Source organism: Myotis myotis, unplaced genomic scaffold (genome assembly GCF_014108235.1).
Source record: "Myotis myotis isolate mMyoMyo1 unplaced genomic scaffold, mMyoMyo1.p scaffold_m19_p_12, whole genome shotgun sequence".
Taxonomy (NCBI): domain Eukaryota; kingdom Metazoa; phylum Chordata; class Mammalia; order Chiroptera; family Vespertilionidae; genus Myotis; species Myotis myotis.
The window spans coordinates 32344052-32368625 of record NW_023416316.1 but is presented as its reverse complement, the minus strand read 5'-3'; the positions used below and the strand labels follow the sequence as shown (position 1 = coordinate 32368625).

The window sequence follows — 24574 nt, the reverse complement described above, 5'->3', positions numbered from 1 at the left end:
TCATTTGCAAACTTCCAAAATGAACTATAGAAAATATATGTGTATATATTGTTATCCAATTTCAGGTATGAAACATTAAAATGAAAAAAGAAAGCACATGAGAAAGAACACCCTACAAACTTAATATAAAATGAATATTATAGTTTGCTTAACTGAAGGCTTCATAAGCTAACTTTTAAAACTTACTTTCAAAATTGAATATCTAATAAAGCACTCAGAGCTCTATGAGTAAGTAGGACTGGAATGACCAGTGTGGAGATTATGCTAATATAAAACTGAAGTGTCCATTGGAGTTAGGGAGAGATTACAGGAAGCCCAATCTCTTTGTAAATGAAGGCAATGGAACATTTTCAATTCATGGAGAAATCCAAACCTCCTTGCTCTTACCTTTCTCACTTACGGTATACCGCAGGATTGGTCATTATGCTGCCTGGGAAGGCATCAGAGCCTTTCTGTCATGGATTTAATGGTATGAAGGAAGGTACTAGAACATTTGTCCCTTCTACTGAATCTCACTACTTCACCCAAGCTGAAATATGTCATTTAATGAATCCCGCCTACTTCCTTAACGAGAGCCCCAATTATGAATGAGTTCTTAAAGAAACCAGGAAAAGAATATAATTACTATCACAAAAGATAATTGGCATTTATCAAAAAGCCAGAATCCGTTCTCTCCCCACCCCCTCTCTCACATACACATACTTCTTTTAAAGTTTCTTCCACAGAAACACAATGAATGGCATGAGGAACCAAAAATGTACCTTAACATTTCTCCACTTTTATTTAGATCCACTTAAATATATTCATGTCAACGTGGACAGCGAGTGTGCTGTTCTTTACAGTATCCAATACCTTGCATCACCATCACTTCCATAAAATAGATCACCTTCCTACCACCACTTGCCTACCAGCCTCACCAAAACAGTTTTTGCTACTTGCCATTTGTCCAACATCTGCTTCCACTCATGGATAAATGTACCATAACATGCAATTAATTGGCACATATCTTTACTTTTTCCTTTAAAGTTTTGCTTCCTTAGCCAAAATATATGGACAGAATGCAAATGAAAGTAGCAAGTCCTCTCATCCAAATACTTTTGAAAATGGACCCTGTGGTCCATTTGATGCTCAGTTTCTACATCCTCCAGTTCCGTCATTTGTTTTAGGAGCCTACTTACTACAGTCTTTCTACCTATTTTCTACCTCATATGCAGCTAACAACAAATTATGGGATTTTTTTTACCCAAAATTATTTTTAAAAACAAACCTGGGCTGAAACATTAAAAAATTCCCAACATACCCTTTGTGCATTAGTCTTACAGTCTGTACAATAACTCCAGGAGGCTTCTTTTTTTTTTCTTTTTTTCTTTTGTTTTTTGCTAAAAATTTACCAAAATATTCTGAACACATAAAAATATTTTTAAAAAAACAAAAACCCAGCATTAATTTAACAGTATAGGCATTGGTTAGAGGACATTATTTTCACTAAGGATTATATTCAAAAACTTTCTCTTGAATTTTCACTAAAATTCTGATTCTGAACCTTATATCTTATAATGATGATAACTATTAAAAGGGGGGGAAATCTAATTCAGCTCAATGTATTATGTATTATAATAGATAAAGAGTCTGCCTGTGATATAATAAAAATAAACATTTTGGGTTATTTAGAGGCCAACTCCCTGACCTATAACTGAAATTACTGTGTTTGATTTAAACTTATTAAGTGCAGTGAATTATGGAAAGCTAACTTAAAGGTCTGAATAATTAATTTTGAGTAAGGAACACGTGTTGACGGCTCCTTGACCATTCAGAACCAGGCATTTGCTTGAGAAATACACATCACTAATATTGAATATAGCCCTTAGTAATATGAGATATGTATTTTATGAGCAACCCAGCATATAGAGAATGAGGTTTACTTTGCCAGCCACCCACTCCTTGAGAGGACAGTAATATTCATAGTGAAACTGCTCAAACTCTGGCGTCTGGCGGATTTCACATAAGAAGGAGAGATCAATACCTGACTCCAAAAGGAGGAGGAGCAGGGGGAATACAAAGAGCAGCAGCCCCAGGCCCACCACAAGGAGCCTGGAAAAACTCTTGACCAGTGGGTTCACCCGAATATGGCCGGTCAGAATGTCATAGCTCCATGACAAAGCTCGGTGAGCCTCCTTTAGCTCCTCTTCTTCAGCCATCAAAAAGGCATTTTCATCTGCTTCCAGTTCCTCAAATGAATCTAGGTCTTCTCTTTCCAACTCATGCCTAGATGGACAGTCAAAGAGCATGTCAATCTCATCATCATCAACTGGGGTGGGGAGCAGGCTTGCACTGGGGTTATATGACAGTTCAGAGATAGTCAAAGGCTCTTCTTTTATTTTATCTTCCTCTTCGCTTGGGGGGTCTTCATACTCCCGGGCTTCTTTCACCGGTGAGCTGGAGATCAAGGGGGCAGAAATGTCATCTTCTTTTGGCAAAGGAATACCTGTAAAGAGACATTTTTTTTTTAATTCAGGTTTGCTTTTTCCCCAAAGATGGAAACACACCAAAAAATAAAAAATAAAAAAAAGACGCACCTCTTATGGTTGGCGTGTTTACATTTATGTGTGCAATTATGACCTTCAACTTTGATCATTTGCAAGAATAAAATGACAATAAATCACTATTCTAATTTTGAATGGTATCTTTTAGAAGTCAACACTGTCAAAGTATTATAGTATAATTATATTACTATCCAATTATAAACAGTTATTATGTTATATACTAGAGGCCCGGTGCACAAAATTCATGCACTGGGGGGGGGGGGGGGCGGGGAATCCCTCAGCCCGGCCTGGGCCCTCTCACAGTCCGGGACCCTTCGTGGAATGTCTGCCTGCAGCTTAGGCCTGATCCCCAGCAGTCAGACATCCCTTTCACAGTCTGGGGCTCTCGCAGTCTGGGACCCCTCTCTCCTTACTGCGGGAGAGGCTCTTGCCACCGCCGCTGCACTCACCAGCTGTGAGCCCGGCTTCTGGCTAAGCAGCACTCCCCCTATGGGAGCGCACTAACCACCAGGAGGCAGCTCCTGTGTTGAGCATCTTCCCCCTGGTGGTCAAGTGTACATCATAGCTACTGGTCATTCTGGTAGTTCCACCGTAATGGTTGCTTAGGCTTTTATTATGTAGATAGTTTTCTAGTCTGTGTAATTGCAAATATGTGCACAAACTTTCACCTTGCTACTTTTAACATTTTAGCTCAGACATTTTCTACATTGAAATAAACTCCCATTTTGTATTTATAATAGTTGTCAAATTATGTTCAGTTAATACAGTATTAGTTGCCTATTGGCAAACATTTAGACTGCTTCACAATTGTAAAAAAAAAAAAATGCTATAAGAGACATCTTTACATATAAATTTCCTTCTGTTTTTTAGTTCATTTGCATAGATGTCCAAAAGGAAAACTTCTTTGTCAAAAGGTATGAATATTATTTCCTAAAGTTTATTGTAGGAGAGGTGTCTCAACTCCTCATTTTACAGATGGGAATTCTAGTCACCTACTGTCAGCCTAAGGCCAGCTCTCCTAATTTTGAGCCTTGGGTACGTAGTGGGAAATCAAAGCAGGATCAAAGACATGTTCTCCAGGATGGTTCTACAACACAATACCAAATTGGTGACCATGTGCATTAGGTAATTGTAAACCAGCTTTTAATGAATATATTTCAGGATTTCCCTCTTCAATATATGCAGGAAGTGATGTCACCCAGATAGCAACATAGGTCAGTCTTGACTTTACTTCCAACTAGCAAAAATTCACGGACAAGACACCAATGATTGAATCCTAGAACACGGGATGCTAGGCTGAAGTACACCCTGCACCACAGAGACCAAGAATGACTGCCCCCAAACCAGCACAGCATCGCACAGAGAGGTCTGCCCTGAGCCTTTAGTGATATCCAAACCCCTGAGTATTGTGGGTCACTTCCTGGGAGCTCTTACTCAGGTTTCACCCCAGGGACTACAGGGGAATCTGCAGGACTCAACCACTGGGAATCTGATTGTGATAGAGAAGGGGGAGGGGCCTCCAACAACCAACATGCAGATCTTAGTAGACTGCCCTGATACCTGCAAAGCCCAAGTAGTAACCCCAATGAGCAGCTTTGTGCGTCTGCAGAACCAAGTTGGTAGCACAGTGTGACCAGGGAGCTCAGTGGGGGGCGTGCCTCAGTTGAGTTCTCCAAAAGTTTTGCCAGTCCTGGAACCTGGTCTGCCTGTGCCCAGGCTAAAGAATTGAGTGTCATAGCCCCAAACACTTGAAACCTAGCTTCTGGCCCCTCCTGACTAAAAAGTCTGTTCAAGAAAATTTAAGTTGCCTGAAGTGAACCCTCCTAAGGCTCATCCAGACAGGAAGGGCTATATTACCTGAAAACTATATTACTCAGCAACGCTCAAGCTGAGAGGCAGGTAAGCAAAGCGATGGTCCCCAGAGCAAAACAAGTAGTCCTGTTCAGCCAGGGAGGTTGGAGCACAGGTGAGTTTGTGTGAAGACCACAAATGAAGAACCTTAGTGGCCTTGAAGCTGCTTCTCCCATTGCACGTAGGCAGAGAAGCTCTTTCATAGTCTCACTCATTGCTGAATACAGCCTTCAGACTGCCCTACCATCTAATAGTGCTGCTTACAGTGGCCCTTGAATAGCTTGTGGCTTTTCCTATCTGCAGATAAAAACTGTGGCTTCACCTAACCAGGATATCTAGTGTACACTCTTACCTGATTCTGGTTAACAGTGAGCTTCCCTACCTAGTGAAGTAGCAGGATGGGACCCAGGGCCTGCACAGCTAATTCATAGCCCCACCTACTGCTGAGTATAGACAGTCCTGACTGTGTAGTAGTAATCCTGACCACAGAGTACAGGCAACTACTAGTACAGAGCCCATCCTACAGCCTCATTTGGACAGAGAACAAAGGCCAGTAGCCCTATGCAGCTGTTCTCAGCCAGTGGCACACATCCCCAGTCTCTGACCTCAGAGCTTGAACCATTGCCTCACCCCAAAATAGGCTCTAGTAGCAGAAACATCCAACAACCCAAAGTGAGCTGACTGCAGATTTGTTTTGTCACAGAGTTCTTCAACAACATCTGGAAGAAAATACCACTAATACAAGTACACAGATATCAAAATAAGAAATCAAGAATCATGAAAAGTCAGGTGAATATGATACCACTATGCAAAATTAATAAAGTACTAGTAACCTAAAGAAATAGGGATCTATGACATGTCAGACAAATTATTCAGAATAATCCTCTTAAAGAAGTTTAGTGAACTATAAAAACATATAGACAGGCAACTAAACAAAACTGGGAAAATAATGAGTGAACAAAATGAGAAGTTCAACAGAAACCATTGAGAAAATTACCCAAACAGAAATCTTAGAGCTGAAAAATACAATAATTAAATGGGAAAATTCAGTAGAGAGCTTCAGAAGCAGACTAGACCATGCCAGAGAATCAGCAACTTGGAAGATAGGACATTTGAAATTTATCCAGTCAGAGAAAAAAAAAGAAAACTGAATGAAAAGAGTGAAACAATATTCTGGGAATTCCAGAGAGGAAGAGAAAGCATATCTTACCTAATAATAGACAAACATGCAAATTGGCCATACCTTTGCTATGCCCACCAGCCAATTGGATGAGTATGCAAATTAACCAAACAAAGATGGCGGTTAATTTGCATACATAGGCGCCCAGCGGCAATCAGAGCCTGCAATCAGACCTGAGGGGTCTCCTTCCCAGGCCTAATGCCTTGAGGAGTTAGGCCTGGGCAGGGGCGGAGCCGGCGATGGCAGGGAGCAGGGGTGGAGTCAGCGATGGTGGGGAGCTCGGGGTCCCCTGCCCAGGCCTAACGCCTCGGTCAGAGGCTTTAGGCCTGGGCAGGGGTGGAGCTGGCGAAGGCGGCGAACAGGGAGGGAGCCGGTGATGGTGAGGAGCAGGGCGGATCTGATGATTGCGGGTGCTGGGGGTCGCCTGCCCAGGCCTAATGCCTCTGCCAGGGTGCTGAGACAAGAGGGGAAAAGGGAGTAAATGCTTAATGGGTTTGAGGCTTCCTTTGGGGCAATAAAAATATTCTGAAACTAAATAATAGTGTTAACTGTGAAACAGTGTGAATGTACTAAATGCCACTAAATTGTTCACTTCAAAATGGTTAGTTTTGCCCTGACCGATTTGGCTCAGTGGATAGAGCTTCGGCCTGCAGACTCAAGGGTTCCAGGTTCGATTCCGGTCAAGGACATGTACCTTGGTTGCGGGCACATCCCCAGTGGGGAGTGTGCAGGAGGCAGCTGATCGATGTTTCTAACTCTCTGTCCCTCTCCATTCCTCTCTGTAAAAAATCAATAAAATATATATTAAAAAAAATAAATAATAAATAAATAAATAGTGTGTGTGCCGCCAGACCCTGTGCGTGCACATGCTCCACAGGAGTAAAGATATTTGCCTTGCTGTCTTGAACACGTGTATCCTTTGTGTTCTACCAGGACCCCTGATTTTGAGGGCTCACCTTACTGCTAACATAATTCATAACTGATCGGAGTTGGCAAACCACTGATCATGAGCCAAATCTAGCACTCTTCCTGTTTTTGTAAATAAAGTTTTATTTGAAACACACAGAAAAATAAATAAATAAATAAATAAATAAATAAATAAATAAATAAATGCAAGCCATAAATTTCCTACTATCCTATAATACCTCATGAAACCTGAAGGGAGAAAGTATCGGAATTATAGAGAAAGATGACAAGAGTTAGGACTATTTGGAATGCTACATCTTTACGTTCTGGTATTCCATATCCCCAGGAGAGCCATAGTATTCTTTTCCTTCAGAAAGCAGTGAACATAACATATTGTATCTGACCAGTATTACTGCTCTTCAAAGACCACTCCCACTGGCTATTTTCTTTGCCCCTGTGGTCACACAGATCTCCCATGCTCTGTATTCTAACAGCCTTTTCTCACATGCGTGGCCTTTCCTCCTTAAGTCTCCTTTTCCTAATATCCAGCCCTTCCTCCCCCTGTCTCTGCCTTCCAAAAGCCTCTCCCAATAACAAGAGGTTATGGAAAATCCCAAGTTTCCAGACTGCAGTGTTTTATTGATGGCAACTCCATTCTTCCAGTAGTTCAGACCAGAAACCTTGACCTTCCTCAATTCACAACCACATCGGACCTGTCAGCACTTCTATGTCTCTACCTTTATTTATTTATTTTTTTTTAAAATATATTTTTATTGATTTTTTTACAGAGTGAAAGAGAGAGAGATAGAGAGTTAGAAATATCGATGAGAGAGAAACATCGATCAGCTGCCTCCTGCACATCCCCCACTGGGGATGTGCCCGCAACCCAGGTACATGCCCTTGACCGGAATCGAACCCGGGACCCTTCAGTCCGCAGGCTGACGCTCTATCCACTGAGCCAAACCGGTTTTGGCAATGTCTCTACCTTTAAAACATATCCAGAATCGAACTACTTCTCACCACCACCTCTATTAGCACCCTGGTCCAAGCCACCATCCTTTCTCATTTCGATGACTGCAACAGCATCTGATCAGGTCTCCTGCTTCAGCCCTTGCCCATGGAAGGGCCATTATCAACACAGCAGCCTGAGTGAGCCTTTGAAAACATAAGGTGGATCATGTCACTTAGCTGCTCAACATTCTCTAATGCTTTTCACCTTTCTCAGAGCATAAGCACAGTCCTTGCAGGGATGTCTAGGGAGCTACTCAGTGTGCCCTCCTCCCATCCCTCCTAACCTCTCTGACCTTGCTCTCCTGTGACTCACTTGTTCACTACACTCCAGCCACACAGATGCCTACCGTTCCTCCAACATGCCAGTCATGCTCCCACCAAAGGGCCTTTGCACTTGCTGTCCCCTCTGCTCGGAGCACCGTCTCTGCAGATAGGTTCATGCTCTCTCCCTCTTTGCAGGTCTTTAAGCAAATGTCACCTTCCCAGTGAGACCTTCCTAGCCACATTATGTAAAATTTCAGTCCCTGTCCCCAGCTCTCCCTATTCTCTTTCCCTCGTTTTCCTTCTGAAAAATCCAAGGTATAAGGAGAAAAAATAGAGCATAGCAAAAAGTAAAGTAAGTAGCTTCTGGGGAAGATAATCACAGTAACTAATCCAGGGTCACAAAGACCAGTGCCTCCATGGGCCAGGTGGTTGCCTAATGTGAATGAGTGTGGGCCAGGTGTGGGACAATAGGGAATGGTGGTCACTGAGGAAAACCTGACCATATTTTACTCCATCTGAAAGCTTTAAAATTCAGATTTTATAAAATGTCTGTACAGTCAATACAAAAGGTGCCTGTGGGTCTTTTTAGGCATATAGGCTGTGTTAGTCAATAGATGCTACTATAATAAAATCAGCTAGATTCCTGATGTTTCAAATCCAGTACCTTGATCTCATTAACAGAAGTCACCACTTTTCTGAAAAGGAGGAGGTAGGTGGGGAAATAAATGCTTTCTCTTCCTCTCAGAGATTTTCTAACTGCTAGTGTTAGATGTGCTGGAGTTTCATCTTACTCCCCCCTCATCTCTATGCTCAAATTATAAAGCAGCTGGGAGAAGAGACCAGACAAAGGTTAGACAACCCTGGCTTTAAATCCAAGCTTTGCCACTTATATTAAGAGACTGTAGTAATTAAGTAATTTTTAATTTAAGATACTTAATATTCTTGGAGCTCGGTTTGCTTAGCTATAACACAAGAGTACACCTAACTCATAAGGCTGCGGTGAAGGTTAAATGACATTATGGAGGCCTAAGTGCTATCTATGAAAAAATATATAGAGAGAAATAAGATGTTAGTAGCTTACCAAAGAACATTAGGCTGCATTTGATCTATTATCAAGCAATATCATTTTACTAACAAATAGATTAGTTTCCTAACAAGTCTACTGTTATAGAGTACAAGGAGAATTATAGTTGGTTATTCATATTTTCTTAATTTTCTTTACATGATAGTTGCTCAAAGTTTCCTACACACCTTTCCTGGTGAATTCCAACAAAAAATATCCAAGGAGACCAAAATATGAAATTAATAAGATTATCTACTCTGCTCCATTAAATTAATTTTATTTCAATCACGTATGAGAAGCCTCCTGAATATATTCACAAAGCTCAAAGTCTGAATGCTTTTTTTAAAGGAGTCAAGTGACAGTGATTTAGGAAATAGTTTCCAAGTTTAATTATTCAGCACAATTAAAGTTAGAAAATAGCTGCAAACGTTTCTGAAAGTTTCTAACATTCAATAAATGTTAACTATTATAAGTACATTTTATTGTAGTGATATAACTATGTTTTTATACCATTATTGTCATTATCCAATTTGAAGAAATACTATATAAAATGAAATAGAATCATGCCCTAACCCACGGGTGGGCAAACTTTTTGACTCGAGGGCCACAATGGGTTCTTAAACTGGACCGGAGGGCCGGAACAAAAGCATGGAGTGTTTGTGTGAACTAATATAAATTCAAAGTAAACATCATTACATAAAAGGGTACGGTCTTTTTTTTCAATAGTTTTATTCATTTCAAACAGGCCAGATCCGGCCTGCGGGCCGTAGTTTGCCCACGGCTGCCATAGCCTGTTTGGATCAGTGGATAGAGCATCAGCCTGCGGACTGAAGGGTCCCAGGTTTGATTCTGGTCAAGGGCACGTACCTCAGTTGCAGGTTCAGTCCCCTGGTGTGTGTGGGAGGCAAACAGTTGATGCGTCTCTCTCACCCCTCCCTTCCACTCTCTCTAAAAATCAATGGAAAAATATCCTCAGGTAAAAATAAACAAAAAGAATAAATAGATAGATAGATAGATAAAGTAAAATAGTGAGAATCTAAAGATACTGATGGAAAAGACTGCCCATTGATGATGGGTAGGCAGTGTGCCTGCCACAGATAGTCAAGCGGGTTTCACATGCCAGTCCACACCATTCACGTGATGCCATTGTGACAGAACTCCCTAAAGACACTCCATGCACCACAACACAACCTACTCAGCAAGCTGAGGACAGATGCTGTCACTGAAAATGTTCATCTCATTGCTGAAGGTGTATTTTAGTATACAGCAAAATTAGTGGCAGGTAAAGATGGAATAAGCATTGCTCACATTTATATTCAGAAATCTCTCTTAACTCCAAGCACATTTATGACAAAATCCAAATACCTTAGCTGAGATTACCAGCAGTTTGTGTGTATGCAAAACAGCTAAAGAAACCAGCCAATGGCCCTTATCTGGTTTGCCTATGTGCCACAACCTTTATGAATGAAGCAATGCAGTATTTGGTATCACCAGAACAAGTGTGTCAAAATGAAGATAATTGTAACCCCTAACTATCTCCTGAGTTTGTAGAAAGACTCAGAAGTGTATAGAAAAGAAAAATGTGAGAAGGCACTTTAAGGACAATATGGCAATATCAAGAGATAACAGATCACCTGTCATCTGCATTTCTCCACACTAACCTCCTTAGCAAAAGACTTTGGAGTTAGGGTTACTTGGGGTAATTTTTTTTCCAACATATTTTTATTGATTTCAGAGAGGAAGGGAGAGGGAGAAAGAGAGATGGATAGAAACATCAGAGAGAATCATTGATTGGCTGCCTCCTGCACGCCCCCTACTGGGGAGTTCTGTCACAATGGCATCACGTGAATGGTGTGGACTGGCATGTGACAATAATGGTATAGCTTGATGGTAACCTGAATCCTGACCTAATTGCTTAAAATTAGTTGGACAAAGGAATGATTGGTTCCTCATCAAGCTTAGTGGAAACTACATCCCAACTCAATCCTCAGGGGCCATTCCAACCCCTCACAGGAGCTGCCCTGGTGGGGACACTCTGTGTGGTTGGTGTCAGTGGGATGGGTATTTCCCGTACTCAGTCTTGCTCTTCAGGTGGATTTTTCATCTTGCCTAGAAGATAACAGACTTTTTTTCCTTTGTGGAAGCAACTCTTGTCTTTGCCTCCCCACTACTGGACATGAGTGTGTACACTGGGCTTTCCTACTGCTGACGTTCGCATAGCCCCCAATAATCAGTCCTTTGGGCTGCCCTTTAATGTGCCTGCTAGGACATGGCAAATAGATATAGAGCAGGCTTATAGCACATATATACCCCTAGACCTACTGGCTTCACTGGAAACTCATTATTTGGGCCCCCTCCCCATGCAGGAGTCTGAATCTGCTTGTAATAAATTTTCCATGCTTTGCATAAATCTTCTGGTCCACGGAGCTCATTCTTGGGAGTTGAGAGACATGACCCCAGGGGAAAAAACCTCAGCTTACCATTCTGGTTATCAACAAGTTATGGCTATCATCATCAAAAAGATAAGAGATAACAAATGTTGGTGAGGATGTAAAAATGAAGAGAACCCTTGGGCACTGTTGATGTGAAATGTAAAGTGATGTAGCCACTATGAAAAACAGTATGGAGGTTCCTCAAAAAAACTAAAAATATAACTAGCATATGAACCAGCAGTTCCACGCTGGGTATATATCCAGAGGAAATGAAAATAGGATATCAAAGAGGTATCAGTACTCCCATGTTCAATGCAGCCCTATTCATAGCCAAGCTATGAAAAAAAATCCAAATGTCCATTGATAGATGAATGGGTAAAGAAGATGTAGTCTATACATAATGGACTATTATTCAGCAATGAGAAAGAAGGAAGTCCTGCCATTTGTGACAACCTTGGCATTATGCTAATGCTGGAAACCAAGATCAACAGTAATTAATATAAATGCGAGGAGTCTGGCAGAAGGCTGGAGGACTCATTTTGATATTCACAGGGTGAATATTTACATTTTATTACCTACTGCTGACTCAATGGCCTAAAGCAAACTCCCCCAAAACCTGACAATCTTACTGTTTACTAAACATTACCATTGATATGTCTGTTTGCATTCCTAAAAGGCAATTGTGTATTCTAGTAAATAAAAGCAGCTGGGAAAGGAGACACAGCGCAACCTGACTGCTATGGTCGGAACTATACTGCTATGGTCCAGTCTTCCCCTGGCTCCCCCCCCCCCCCCCCCCCCGTAATTTCAAAACTGATATTTCATCTTATGTGTCAATTTTTGCATCAGCTCTTTCTCCAAGCCTTTGAACCTGAAAGCCACACATGCTAAGAGAATAAGCTAAACAAAAAGACAAGTACTGCATAGCATCACTTAAATGTGGAATTTTTTTTTTTAATTGTCGCACTCATAGAAACAGAGTAGAAAAGTGGTTCCCAGGGACTGGGATGTGGGACATAGGGAGAGGTTGACAAAAGGGTACAAACTTTCAGCTGTAAGATGAATAAAGTCTGGGGATCTAGTGCAAAACATGGTGACTATAGTTGATTTAAAAAAAAAAAGAGTACAAGCTCTGAAGTTAACTTCCTGTATTTGAAGCCCAACCTTCTACAAATTGTCCTGTGACCTTGCCCAGGTTACTGAACCACTCTTTTCCAGTTTCCTCACCTACAAAATGGGGGAAACTCCAGGACATACTTCATGGGGATATTACGTGGAGCAGCATACACGCATGGAGGCATGTGGAGTGCCTGGCATGGGGCAAGCACTCAGTAACATTACTAGTAGCATATTAACATGTCTGCAACATCCTGAAGAGAAGAAAGCAGTGTTGCTTTATTTACCTCAATATCCCCCAAATTTATTTGACCAGAGAACTCAGAATATCACTTAGTTTAGTAAACGCATGTTACTCAATCTCTGACCCACCTCCACCTGAAACCTTCCTATCAATTCGGCTAACCATGCAAAAGGGTAAACACATCCGCCTCCATATGTCAAAACTCAAATTATCACTATCACCCCTCCTCCAAAGGCTTTCCCTCTTCCACCTGCCATAATCCAGTCTCCCACACCAGCAATCTGGGGAGTGACCAGGACCTCTCACTGCTTGCATCTAATCTGTCACCACCTTCTGCAAACTCTGCTACCATATTCACTTTCAGAGCTGTCCCTGCCTCTCCATTCCTCCATTCTTACCACTGGTTTCCCTGATCTCAGTCTGGCTCCTTCTCCATTGTTGCCAGAAAAATCATTCCAAACTGCCTAATTAGTCACATGAATTCCCTTCTTAAAAGGTTGCTCGTGACTTTCCGGCTAAAGATTAAGCTCTTTGGCACAAACACACTTCTCTACCCGACATGTTTTCATCTATCTAGAGGTGCCCAAATGTGTCATGCTCCCTCATGCCTCTGTGCCTTTGCACACTGTTGCCTCTCCCTGGAATGCCCTTCTGCACTCAGATGGCTCCTACCCATTCTTTAAAATGCTGTGTGTCACTTCCTCTGGGAAAACTCTCCTGTCCCCATTACTACTCTGATAGAGATGCTTATCTGCTGTTTCCCAAGGTTGACTCCTTATCATCCATTCCTCTCCCAGGTGATTCGTCTAGGCTAATCATGGTGATTCCAGTCTCATGATGGTGTGTGGTTAAGAAATGGGCATGTGAGCCAATGCTGAAAATGAAAAGGAAAGAGTCTTGATGGGAACAAGGAGAAACTTCTGAGGAAGGTTTCTTGCTTCTAAAAAGAGCATCCTGGAAAGGTACAACAATGTCAAGAGAAAGAAGCTGTATCTGAGACACCAGGAATTCTGGCAGCCCTGTGATGCCGACAGCAAATGGTCTGCGGGTACTTCTGGCCCACTGAGAAGGGCCAGAGATTAAATGAACCTGCGTTCTCAATGCTGGAATCCTTCCCGACTCGGGACTTGTTGTCTTGGATAATAAATCACCTTATTTAAACCAGTGTTTGTTAGCATTCTCTGTTACTTGTTGCTAATGGCATCCTAACTGGTGCAGCTGTCATACCATCTTGTGAATCTCTCTGTCATCACAATCAATCATCACACCAAAGTTGGGCACATGACAAAACCCTCACTATTCTTCAGTGTTATTCTGGAGGCCCACAGAATGCAATACGATAAAGACAAAAAATAAGGAGTGTAAATATTGGAAAGGAAGGCACGAACTCTATTTCCAGGTGAAACTATTATCTAGCAAGCCAAAAATTCAAATAAAGAGCTAGGATAATTAATCAGAATTCAAATGCAGTATCGACATATCAAAGCAGTGGTTTACTACATACCAGAAAAACATATAAAAATATAATAGAAAATCCCATTCAAAGTAGCTAAATGCACAAATTAGAATAGTCACATAATATCCAAGAATATCTATAATAAGAAATATGTAAAACTTGCCTGAGGACATTGTTAAAACATAGCTGAGCAACATAAAGGAAAATCAGGCAGCGTGGGGGGAGACATGAAGAAACATGCAGATCTTCCTGAACAGGAGAACTTCCTGGTTTGAAGATGCAGTTCTCCTCTAAATAAATTAAAATTCACTGCAGTTCCAATACAAATCTCAATGTCTTTTCAAAAATGACAAATGGAGAAAGTCCACATGAAAAATTAAGAAATTTGAGGTTGAGACAAGATTGATGAGAGGGAACTTGGCCTACCTGATATCACAACTATACTGTAAGTTAGTAATGAAGCGTGAATACTACACACAATTCAGAGCATAATAACTTTGAGAAAAACTGCTAACCAATTGGAGGTGGGGGGGACATATATCCCTGCTTTATGTCATATATACTTAAAAATTCCAAAGAAGTTAACAGCTTAAATAAAAACAAATGTTAGATCAAACTACTATATGCAATTGCCATTTTTGTATGTTAAAAGCAGTTGAGTATCAGCAATTTCACAAAGTTCAAGCTAATGCATTAATTGCAAAGAAAAAACACAAGACACATTTTTATAATCTTGGAGTAAGGAAAACTGACAAAGAATATACAAAAATTAAGTAGTTTTCACATGCAGCAGTTGTCGTGCATGTAAAAGTGCCTATGTCGTCTGACCGGTGTGGCTCAGTGACCTGTGTGAAGCAGGCAGTCACAGTTCAATTTCCAGTCAGGGCACATGCCCAGGCTGTGGGCTCAATCCATGATTCTCTCTCATCATTGATGCTTCTATCCTTCTCCCTTCCCCGCTGAAATCAATAAAAATATATTTTTTTAAAAAATTAAGTGTCTGTCACAAAGCTAATATTTTAAAAAGTTGAAAGCTGAGAACAAAGTAGGAGAAAACAAGTTAATATTTATAAAAGACAAAGGATTAATATGCAGATTATAAAAGAATCCCTACAATCCATAAGGAAAGGACAAAAACACAAAACAGAAATATGCAAAGTAAATAAGCAATTCCCAGGAGAAATGCTAATGGCCAATTATCATTTGAAAAGATGCTCACCCTCACTAGTAACAAGGGACATGTAAATTAAAACAATAAGATCACATAGGGTTAGTGATTATGTGCAGTAGACATTTTCATACTTTGCTAGTGAATGTTAGTCTTTTAGAGGATGATTTGCCCATTTCATCAAAATTTAAACTGTGTATATCTTTCAACTCAACAATAACACTTTTAAGAATCTATTGTAGAGAAATGCCAGTGTATTCCTCTTCATCATAGCACTGTCTGTTATAGCCAATAAACAGGAAACACCAATTTCCAACAATTATTTGGTGATTAAATTATTGTATCTCTATGCTACATATTATTCAACCATTTTTTAAAAGGATACAGAGTAATATATATTTATATGGAAAGTCCTTCAAGTCATATGACAAAGTGAAAATGAACTGTAAAATAATACAGAACAATTCCATTTTTGTACATGTCAATATACATAAACTGGTTATTGGGAATATTAGGGTCAAGGAAAACATTCTATATATTGGTACTTTTAAAAATCTTTTATAAGAACATATCAACTACCTATTATCAGTATACAAATAAAATTAATTTCACTTCAAAGTCAGTTCCACATGTGTGCATGAGGTATGGCCAATCCAAACACTTCCCAGGATTTTTTTAATTAGTTGAAAATCACATATATAGGTAGAGATATAGATATATAGAGATATAGAGATAGAAATAGATAGATAGACATAGACCTATACATGGACCTAGACCTAGACACAGACATAGATAATCAGCACCCTCTTTCCTGCTGTAAGCTCTGAGTTTTAGAATTTCATTTTTAATTCCGATTTCCCCCAAGGACCACAAACTGTGATATTTTCAATGAAAAGGAAATTGGCAGAACATCAGTTTGATTCCAATTCTTTAACTGAGAAGGCGTTTCAGTAAAGCTACGCTTTGAGCATAAAGGGGGTTCCACTCATCCGGGCAAGCACACTTGAAGATTTTACCCCTGAAACAATGAAAGGAGCGGGAGCATGCTTCGCTTCCTTTGGGCAATCTGTTCTCATAATCTTCCATCATTCCTGAGCACTGGGGAATGGACACACCACCACTGCCTCCTTCCTAGCCCCCTGCCTAGAGTGTAATTTATTAGCTTTTATGCCTTCACACCATTTTCACTCGATAAGAGAGCCAGGACCCCCATTTCAGGCCTTTCCATTTTCCCCTCGCGTTGGTTTACTCACTCTCCTTCCTGCGTGTCTTTATTTTTTTCTCCCTCCCTCTCTCTTGCCCATCTGTATCACAAACCTCTGACACTGTTCCCCCTTGGCTTCCCGCCCAGCTGCCCGCAGCCAGCAGGAAGCCGGAAGCCCGCACCCTTCTCCAGTCTCGGCAGGGCAGCCCAGGGCAGGGCACCTACCCGTGTTTCTAGCTGTGATCTTGGAGCCGTGTCTCAGCAGACGGACAAACACATCACTGCTGCAGTGGTTCACCATTTGCAGGCGGAGGCCCCGCCGAGTCTGGATCTTGACCAAGCATTTTGCCATGCTGGCTCTTCCTGCTCCCTCCGTCTTCTCAGTCTGTCATGGCCCAGCGCAGCTACCACCAGCCATCGTGGCTCTGACCTTTCACTAACTGTCCATTCTGTTTTAAATGACCTAGGCTGGGCCCACTGAATGAATCAAATGTCAGTTCGTAATGAGGCCAACAGAAATAACTCAGGAGGGATCAGCATGAAACGGGAAGGAGGGAGGGGGTGCTATTTTTAAACTCTCTACTCACTCCTCTAACAAACAATGAAATATTATGCATCATCCTTACCCCAGACTTTTCTAAGCTATCTAACCAGAGGACCCCATGCAAATGCCTTACGGTGCCCTAAGACTGGAACGCCCCAGAAGATAAAATGACAAGGAGGCAACTGCACAAACCACCTTGATTTCCTTAAAAAATACATATGCAGCCTTCATTATGTTCTAGAGCAGTGCTGTCCAATAAAAATATAATGCAAGCCACATTTTAAAAAATTGTTTTAAAAGCAAAAGAAATGTATTAATTTTAATAATGTGTTTTTTCAGAAGCCAAGATATCCAAAATAGTATCATTTCACTATGTAACAATATAAAAATTAATAATAAAGTAGATTTCTTTTTTGTACTAAGGCTTTGGAATTGGTGTGCATTTGCACACTTAGGGCATATATCGATTCAGACCGGCCACATTCCAGGTGCTCAGAAACCACATTGGGCTGCCAGACTAGAAAGCATAGCCCCAGACGAAGTGCTGAGCTCCTCACAGTATAATCTCCATCCTCACCATGATGCTAACATCTTCTGCTTATAGAGAGTAATTGACCTGGCCAAATTCATACAATTAACACTCAGGAAAGCCATGATTTGAACCCAGGCACTCAATTAACATCAGTTAACTAGGAAAACAGTGCAGAATGAGAATTGTTAGTGTTCCCACTTCTAACCAAATGTGTTCTATTGTTTTTAATGTGTTTTTACTGATTTTGAGAGAGAGAGAGGAGGGGAGAGGGAGAGAGAGTGAGTGAGAGAGAAACATCAATCTGTATGGAACCCACAACTTGGGCTTGTGCCCTGACCCGGAATCGAACTGGCAACTTTCAGTGCACAGGAGGGCACTCAACTGAGCTACACTGGCAAGAGCAAACCAAATGTGTTTTAAATTCAGAATCCAAATGTTACATCTAATTCTCAGCACTTTGAAAGTCCACACTTGTATGTCTGAGGCATAAAATGTGCTTATATCCCAGTGAGCGTGCTCAGGGAGCAAACTTTTCAATGTTTTCGGACATGCTATACTTGAAAAGATTTCAACTGATTAATAACTGTGCCCCACATGCTATCTTTGCTATATGTCTTTACTGGTACATTTTGTTCACTCTCATTTTTAGAAGAAAAAAATTTCCACACACAATTTCATCCTGCATGCATGCACTCTTCTACTTTAAATAGCTACTGCACCAAGAGGTAATTTCCTAATAAAAATTTTCTTTTTCTCTACTGACAAAACAAAGCATTACATTCAGGGCAGTCAGCGGAAATTCTTCATTGTTATACTTCACAATGGGAAAATAATTTAGCATTTCTGGAAAGAAGTTTAGAATATTGAGTGTGATATTCTATGCCCAGAAATTTCACTTTTAGGAATTTATCCTAAGGAAATAATTAGAAATGTTGACAAAAATTTTTGGACATATATGTTCAGTATCATTTCTTATAGAAAAAAAAAAAAAAAAAAAAGTCAATCTAAATTTCCAGTGGGAAAATTGTTAAATACATGTGATGGAATATTATACATCTATTAAAATTTTTGTTTAGGAGTTTAATGATGTGGGGACAAGCTTGCAATACATTGATAAGTAAAAACGGTTTATATGAGCAATATGACCAGACCTATATGAAAATGTACAATACAGACAGGACTACCTATAATAATAAAAGTGTAATATGCTAATTAGACCGAACAGCCAAACGACCTTCCTGACATCCTTTCAGATGTCATTCTGGACAACCTTCCAAATGAAGCCGGGGCTGCAAGGGCGGCTGTGAGGTCCGAGCCCCTTGCACGAATTTCGTGCATCGGGCCTCTAGTAAATCTTGAAAGGGGAGTAGGGTGGCAGCCAGCTGTGCACTGAGAGCTGAGGACACTTCTGGGGACATCACAGGGGGCCACCCTCCCCTCACACAGGTCATCCCTTCCAGATACAGGTTGGCCTTCCTACTCTCATGGGTGTGGTCAGTTTCCAAACCTGAAACTTGAAAGGAAAATACCCCTAAATTTTCACAAAATCTGCAACCCTTTGCAATTCCCCTTGTGATCTAGTTTTGAGCAGAATCCCTGTGTGGAGCAAAGCCCTTACTAGTTACTGACAGTGGTTCTTGAAGAACTACTGAAAATCTTTAGGCTGCTAAAGAACAAATCAGGAAATCCTTGTTCTAGATGAGTCAATGATTGACAGTAACACAGATGGAGCATTTCAAAGATTAACACAGGCTCATCTGCATGGCAATGGGCCTGGGCTCAGACAATGAGAAAATCTCCCTTTGCCCGATAGGTCTCTATGCTTAGCATCTATGAAGCAACATGTTATCTGACAGCCCACTCTAAACAAACAACAGACCTTCCAAAACAAACAAATAGAAAGTAAGTAAAAAAAACCTGAAGCAAAACCAGTACCATTCTTTTCCACCAAATATTTACTCCATTAATTCTCCAGCTTAAAATCTCACCATAGTTTTAAAATGTCTCCTTTCCTTTTATTAATCACAACTAGCCATAATATTTTGCATTTCAGACATTTTGCATTTTTCCCTCTCTTGATACTGTCCTCACTCTTTATGCTACTTTTCAGAGATCCCAAGTAGGTTCTCTTTCTTCTGGGGGCCTTCTGCTTTCATTTTAAGAAAGAGAAAACCTAGTGGGACCAGCCATTTCCCCCTGCCTAACCCTCACTCTGCCCAAAGGTGTGGCTACATTTCAAGAGAAGAAAGAAAGGGATGCAGAGATGTGGAGCCAAAGCAAAGATTCTGAGATACTGCACAGGGAGGATCGTTCTTGTTCCAGGCACTGTGCTCAAAAGAACCATGTCAACAGCACAACATTCAGACGCCCTTGACTGCCCTTCCTGTCAGATTTGTCTGTTCAGAGATCGGGAATGCATGTCTGGGCAGTGGCAAGAGGCTAAAGAAAGCAGAGGATGTGTGAAGAAAGGAATCAATTTTCCATAATGAGATGCCAGAAACACTGATAAATCAAGCAGAAGGCAAAGAGGAGGAGAGAGTTCAGTGAGAAATGCCATTCGCAGGCCTGAATTCCATGTCTACCTCTGTGAAGAGCTTCCTGACAGATTTGGGGAGAGCAACTAGCTGGCCTCTGCTTTGTGGGTGACTTGGAGCTACTGGACAACCTGGAGCCCTGGTGCAATTGTAAAGTGGAGACAATACCCCTCCTCAAGGTTGCTATGACAAGAAAAGGAGACTGTGCATATCCATTGCCTATTGTAGTATTGCTTCCTACATGATGCACTAGAACTTACTAAGCAGTTGTACAAAGCAAGGATTAAAGCATCGGCACTGAGTCTCCTCCTGGCAGTGCTCAGTCATTTTTCCCCTGATGAATGCTCATTCCTTCCTCTCCTTTAACTAAAGGGGAAGATAGTGAAGACTTTAAATAGTCTCTTTTATCTCCCTTCTGTCAACCATCTGTCTCTTAGCATTTCTAGTTACTTCTCCCCAAATAGTAGGGAAGCAGTACTGCTGATTGTCAAGTTTGCCTGATAGCCCTGTCACCTGGGGAAAGTTACATAAGCCTGTGGAAATGCAGTTTTCTGTCTGGAAAACAGTCATGATATTGGCTGCTATGTAACTGGATGGCTGATATGTAGTAAACACTTAATAAATGCTAGCTATTTTCATCTATCATGAACATCCTATATACTGTATTAGCTGTTTTGGTAACTAACATTTCACAGGTATAATGGATTCGGCCATTAGTTGAAATAGTTAAAGAGACTCAATGAAAGCTTAGCTAACTTCTAACTCCAATTAGAAAGATAGAAAATTATTTTATGAAATATTCTTTGCAATAAATTTAGACTGTAAATATCCATTATTGCCGGGAGCCGGTCCATGCTTGCTGTTTCAAGGGACCTGGCATATATGGCATACTGTTCTTAATATGTTTGCTCACCTTCTTGGCACTATGTGTTTTAACCAAGGTCTCTGAGAAAGGTTGTTTCCCCAGGTAGGGATTTTCCCCTGAAGTTAGGGAGGGAATAAAACCTCTTAACTAGTGCCAGGTGGGTAATTAATCACTTTAACTACAAACAATCATGCTTAAGCTACATAATCTTTACTCCCTGGAATGGAGATAAGAAACGCCCTAACCTTTGTAATAGAGATTGATAGGATTGAGTCAACTGGTATAAATACAGATGTAATAAGACAGCAAGACACAGAACTTAGAATACAGAACCAAGAGAGACAGAACCTAGGCACAGAACCTACACAGAACGTTCTCTAGAGACAGAAGAACTTCGCTGGAGAGAACATGGCAAAAGATCCTGGACAGAAACTGGCCTCAGAACCTAGAGACAGAACCTAGCGAGAGAACATGGCAAAAGATCCTGGACTGAACCTGACTACAGAAATTGGCAAGAGAACCTGACTAGAACCTAGTGACAGAAGCTGGCTGGAGAACCTAGCAAGACAACATGGACACAGAACCTGGCTGGAGATCCTAGCCAGAACTTCGCTGGAGATCCAGACCAGAACTTGGCTGGAGATCCTGGCTAGAGATCCTGGCTAGGCTGCTGATCAACTGAACACTGTCTCCGTGCCCTTCCTTCTTCGCCGACTCCGTCCACACCTTTGGGGACCCCTGGACCTGCTGGGGTTGGACCCCGGCACATTATTAAGAGACCCTGGGACTATCACATATCTTAGAGAACTTCTAAAATATTTTAAATATGATATGAATATCTTAATACTATATTTGTGACGTGATGAGTATATTCTTAGGTGTATAGCAAGGAGAAACAGAGGCGGTTCCCAACAATACCAAGTGACAGGACTAGGACCAGACAGCCAGGTAGTCAATCATCCATACAATTCAATTTCCTGGTTTGTAACGTGAGGCAACAATTTCTGTCCTGTCCATTTCAAGGAAATGCTCCTAAGTCTCAAATGATGATAACCTCCATGAAAAAGACTCTAAAAACATGTAGATGCTCTCACATATCAGATACTCTTCCTGCTGTTACCCCCTTATCAGATGAGCACTGAGTGTTTCCTGCTGTGACCTGAGAACCCTGCTAGGTAGGGCCAGCATCGCCATACGCCATACGATGGTGGGAGGAAGGCCAGTGCCAACTCTCTGGAGAATTACAGTAGCAGACAGAACAGAATTCAAACAGCACGGCTAGGATCTCCCCACCACCATCGTGGGGAAGGAGAACACACCTCGCAGGGACTCGGGCTGCAGAGCATTTTGGCATCAGGGCGCATCCAGCTGTATTCCTGAGAGTCCCATACACTGATAAGTGTGGCGTCTCTAAGTAGGCAGCCGATGTGTGCTGGGGGATGGGGAGGGGGGCAGAGTCTGGCAGGGCCTCTCTGTCTGCTCCTGCTGCCCGTGATTATTTCTAAACAGGCAGGAAAACCCAGACACAGAATGTCAGGGAAGGAGACCATCAGACACTGCTCTGTGCCCACCGCCTGCCTCCCTGTCGCCTGTCCCTGCTTTTCATCCCAACCTTTCAGTGTCAATATCTGTGAAAATAAATCTTAGATTGTTATTGTTGCTGTTATTATTATTGTTGTTGTTGCTATTGTTATTTTAAAAGCATCACCCACACAGCGTAGGAAAGTTGGGAACTACCAATAGTTAGAAACTGGTGAAGGAGATCCCCGTAGTCCCTCAAAATGCAACAGCCCAGAGAAAATTGCTGTTGACATTTGTTCTTCTTAGCAGACCTGCAGAAGCTTTAAGTGGGGTGCAAATATACTTAAAATATTTACAAGTTGGTGAGCCCTAGGGAAGCCAACAATTGAGTATGAAATTTTAACACTGCAGCCTAAAATACCACGGCGTTGCTCTATATATCCTAGGTGATGCTTTGAACTCAACACTTAAATACTGAATTTTTTCTTTAGGGTCTGACTTTCTGAGTGCCTTTGCCAAGGTCTGAGCAAGCCTCAGTTTGCCTCTACTGCCCTCTACCCTCCTCTCCCACAGAGTGCTCACAATGGGCTGCTCTAGAAGCTCCACGAGGAGTCAGCTAAGCCAATTTACAAACTGGATGACAGTCCTACATTCATTCAGTAAACACCCCTGAACCCCTTCAGTGTGCTGAGCGCTGGCCCAGACCCTGGATCACAGCTGAGCACAATCTCAGTGGTCTTTCCACATCGCTGCCTTGTTTCTCTCTACACACCAGTGAAGAACAAGCTTTACTGTTTTCCAAACACAGTAAGATAATTTGAAACATTAATCAATGGGCTCCTCCCTCCACCCCTGCTCACAAAATTCCTGGAGGTTTTTCCTTTATCCTCAACCCAGAGACCAAATCTAACTCACCCAACAATAAAGCAATGACAACAAATACTTGGTCATTAATTCCACAGGCCATTATTCCAAGACAAAGACCTCTGACACCTGCAAACTGGACAAAAGAATCCATACTTCGAGTAAAAGAGAATTAGAGGAGCCAAAGAAGGAAGATGGTGAGAGACAAGACCTCAACCTCCAAGAATCAAGTACCTCCATTGACAGCGCTAAAAAGCCTCCTGGGAGTCATTACCCACTAGGCCACCCATAGACTGTGCAGTAACATAACTGTCCGTTCCTCTCTGATTTATCTACTATAAGAGACATCCTTACTCCCTGACCCAAGGCCCTCTTAAAACCTTATGAATAAAGACAGGACCTGGATACCTGCAGTTACCTTCACTGTAGGGTGGTGGTACCACGAAGGAAAACCGTCCATAGCTGTCCACTGATGAACCAGCTGAAAATCCCCCACAGATGTTGGACAGGGTCTAGGAACTTCACAACTATAATGCATTCTTCAGAAACATGCATGAGGAAGTCCCTTAGAGTAAAACTTAAACCATCTTGCTGACCAAGGCTACCTACTAGTATAATTCAGATTCTTCCTTCCATAAAAACAAAGCGCTTTCGCTCTATCCTCATTGAACCTAGGGCTTACACATTCCCTGATGTCATGTGACTTGGAAACACCAAGGCAATCTGCTGAGAGTGCAGGTGCCATGGCAGCCACCCATAAGTTCCCTCGGAAGAAGAAATGGTGAATCGCTGTCCTTACTGGCTCCCCATGGAACAGTCTCTTTTGCTCTGTGTTTAGTATTCTAAACCAAGACTCCATTTCCTTCGTCTCAATGTGGGATGGATTTGTTTTTCCATCACTTCCACTTTATTATTTCACTCCCTCCAGGCACAAGTCACCATTACAGTTAAACCATTTTTCTCTGACTAAAGGAAATTAAATTGGGCTGTATTAATAAATGAAGCTCTAATTTTTTTTCTCCATTATTTCCCAACAGTTTTGCAGATGGTTTGAAGAAACAGGCATCTGTGTCTCCCTGTGGAAAAAGCCAGGCCCTTCTGGAACTCCCAGTGCTGGGGAAGAGTCTGCTCTGGGAAGGGACAGAACAGGGCCCCAGGAGACCCAAGACAGACAGGAGATCCAGGCAGGCTGTCAATCAGCAGAGCAGGGCATGGACCCAGGGACTGGTAGGGGTCAGGCGTCTGGCCTAGACCCGGGGAGAAGGGCTGGCCCTCA

The 24574-nt window shown here is 41.6% G+C and overlaps 1 protein-coding gene across 2 annotated transcripts in view; it reads right to left on the bottom strand.

Annotated features, from left to right (window-relative positions):
• The window catches only part of FRMD3 (FERM domain containing 3), a 228982-nt gene that overhangs the window by 2807 nt on the left and 201601 nt on the right, over positions 1 to 24574 (bottom strand). Inside the window, exon 14 of one of the 2 annotated variants that reach the window (XM_036330725.1) lies at positions 2024 to 2485. In XM_036330725.1, coding sequence (XP_036186618.1) covers positions 2024 to 2485 — 462 coding nt within the window. Of the gene's footprint in view, positions 1 to 1582; positions 2486 to 24574 lie in introns of those variants that run through there. The other variant, XM_036330724.1, reaches the window with a different exon arrangement.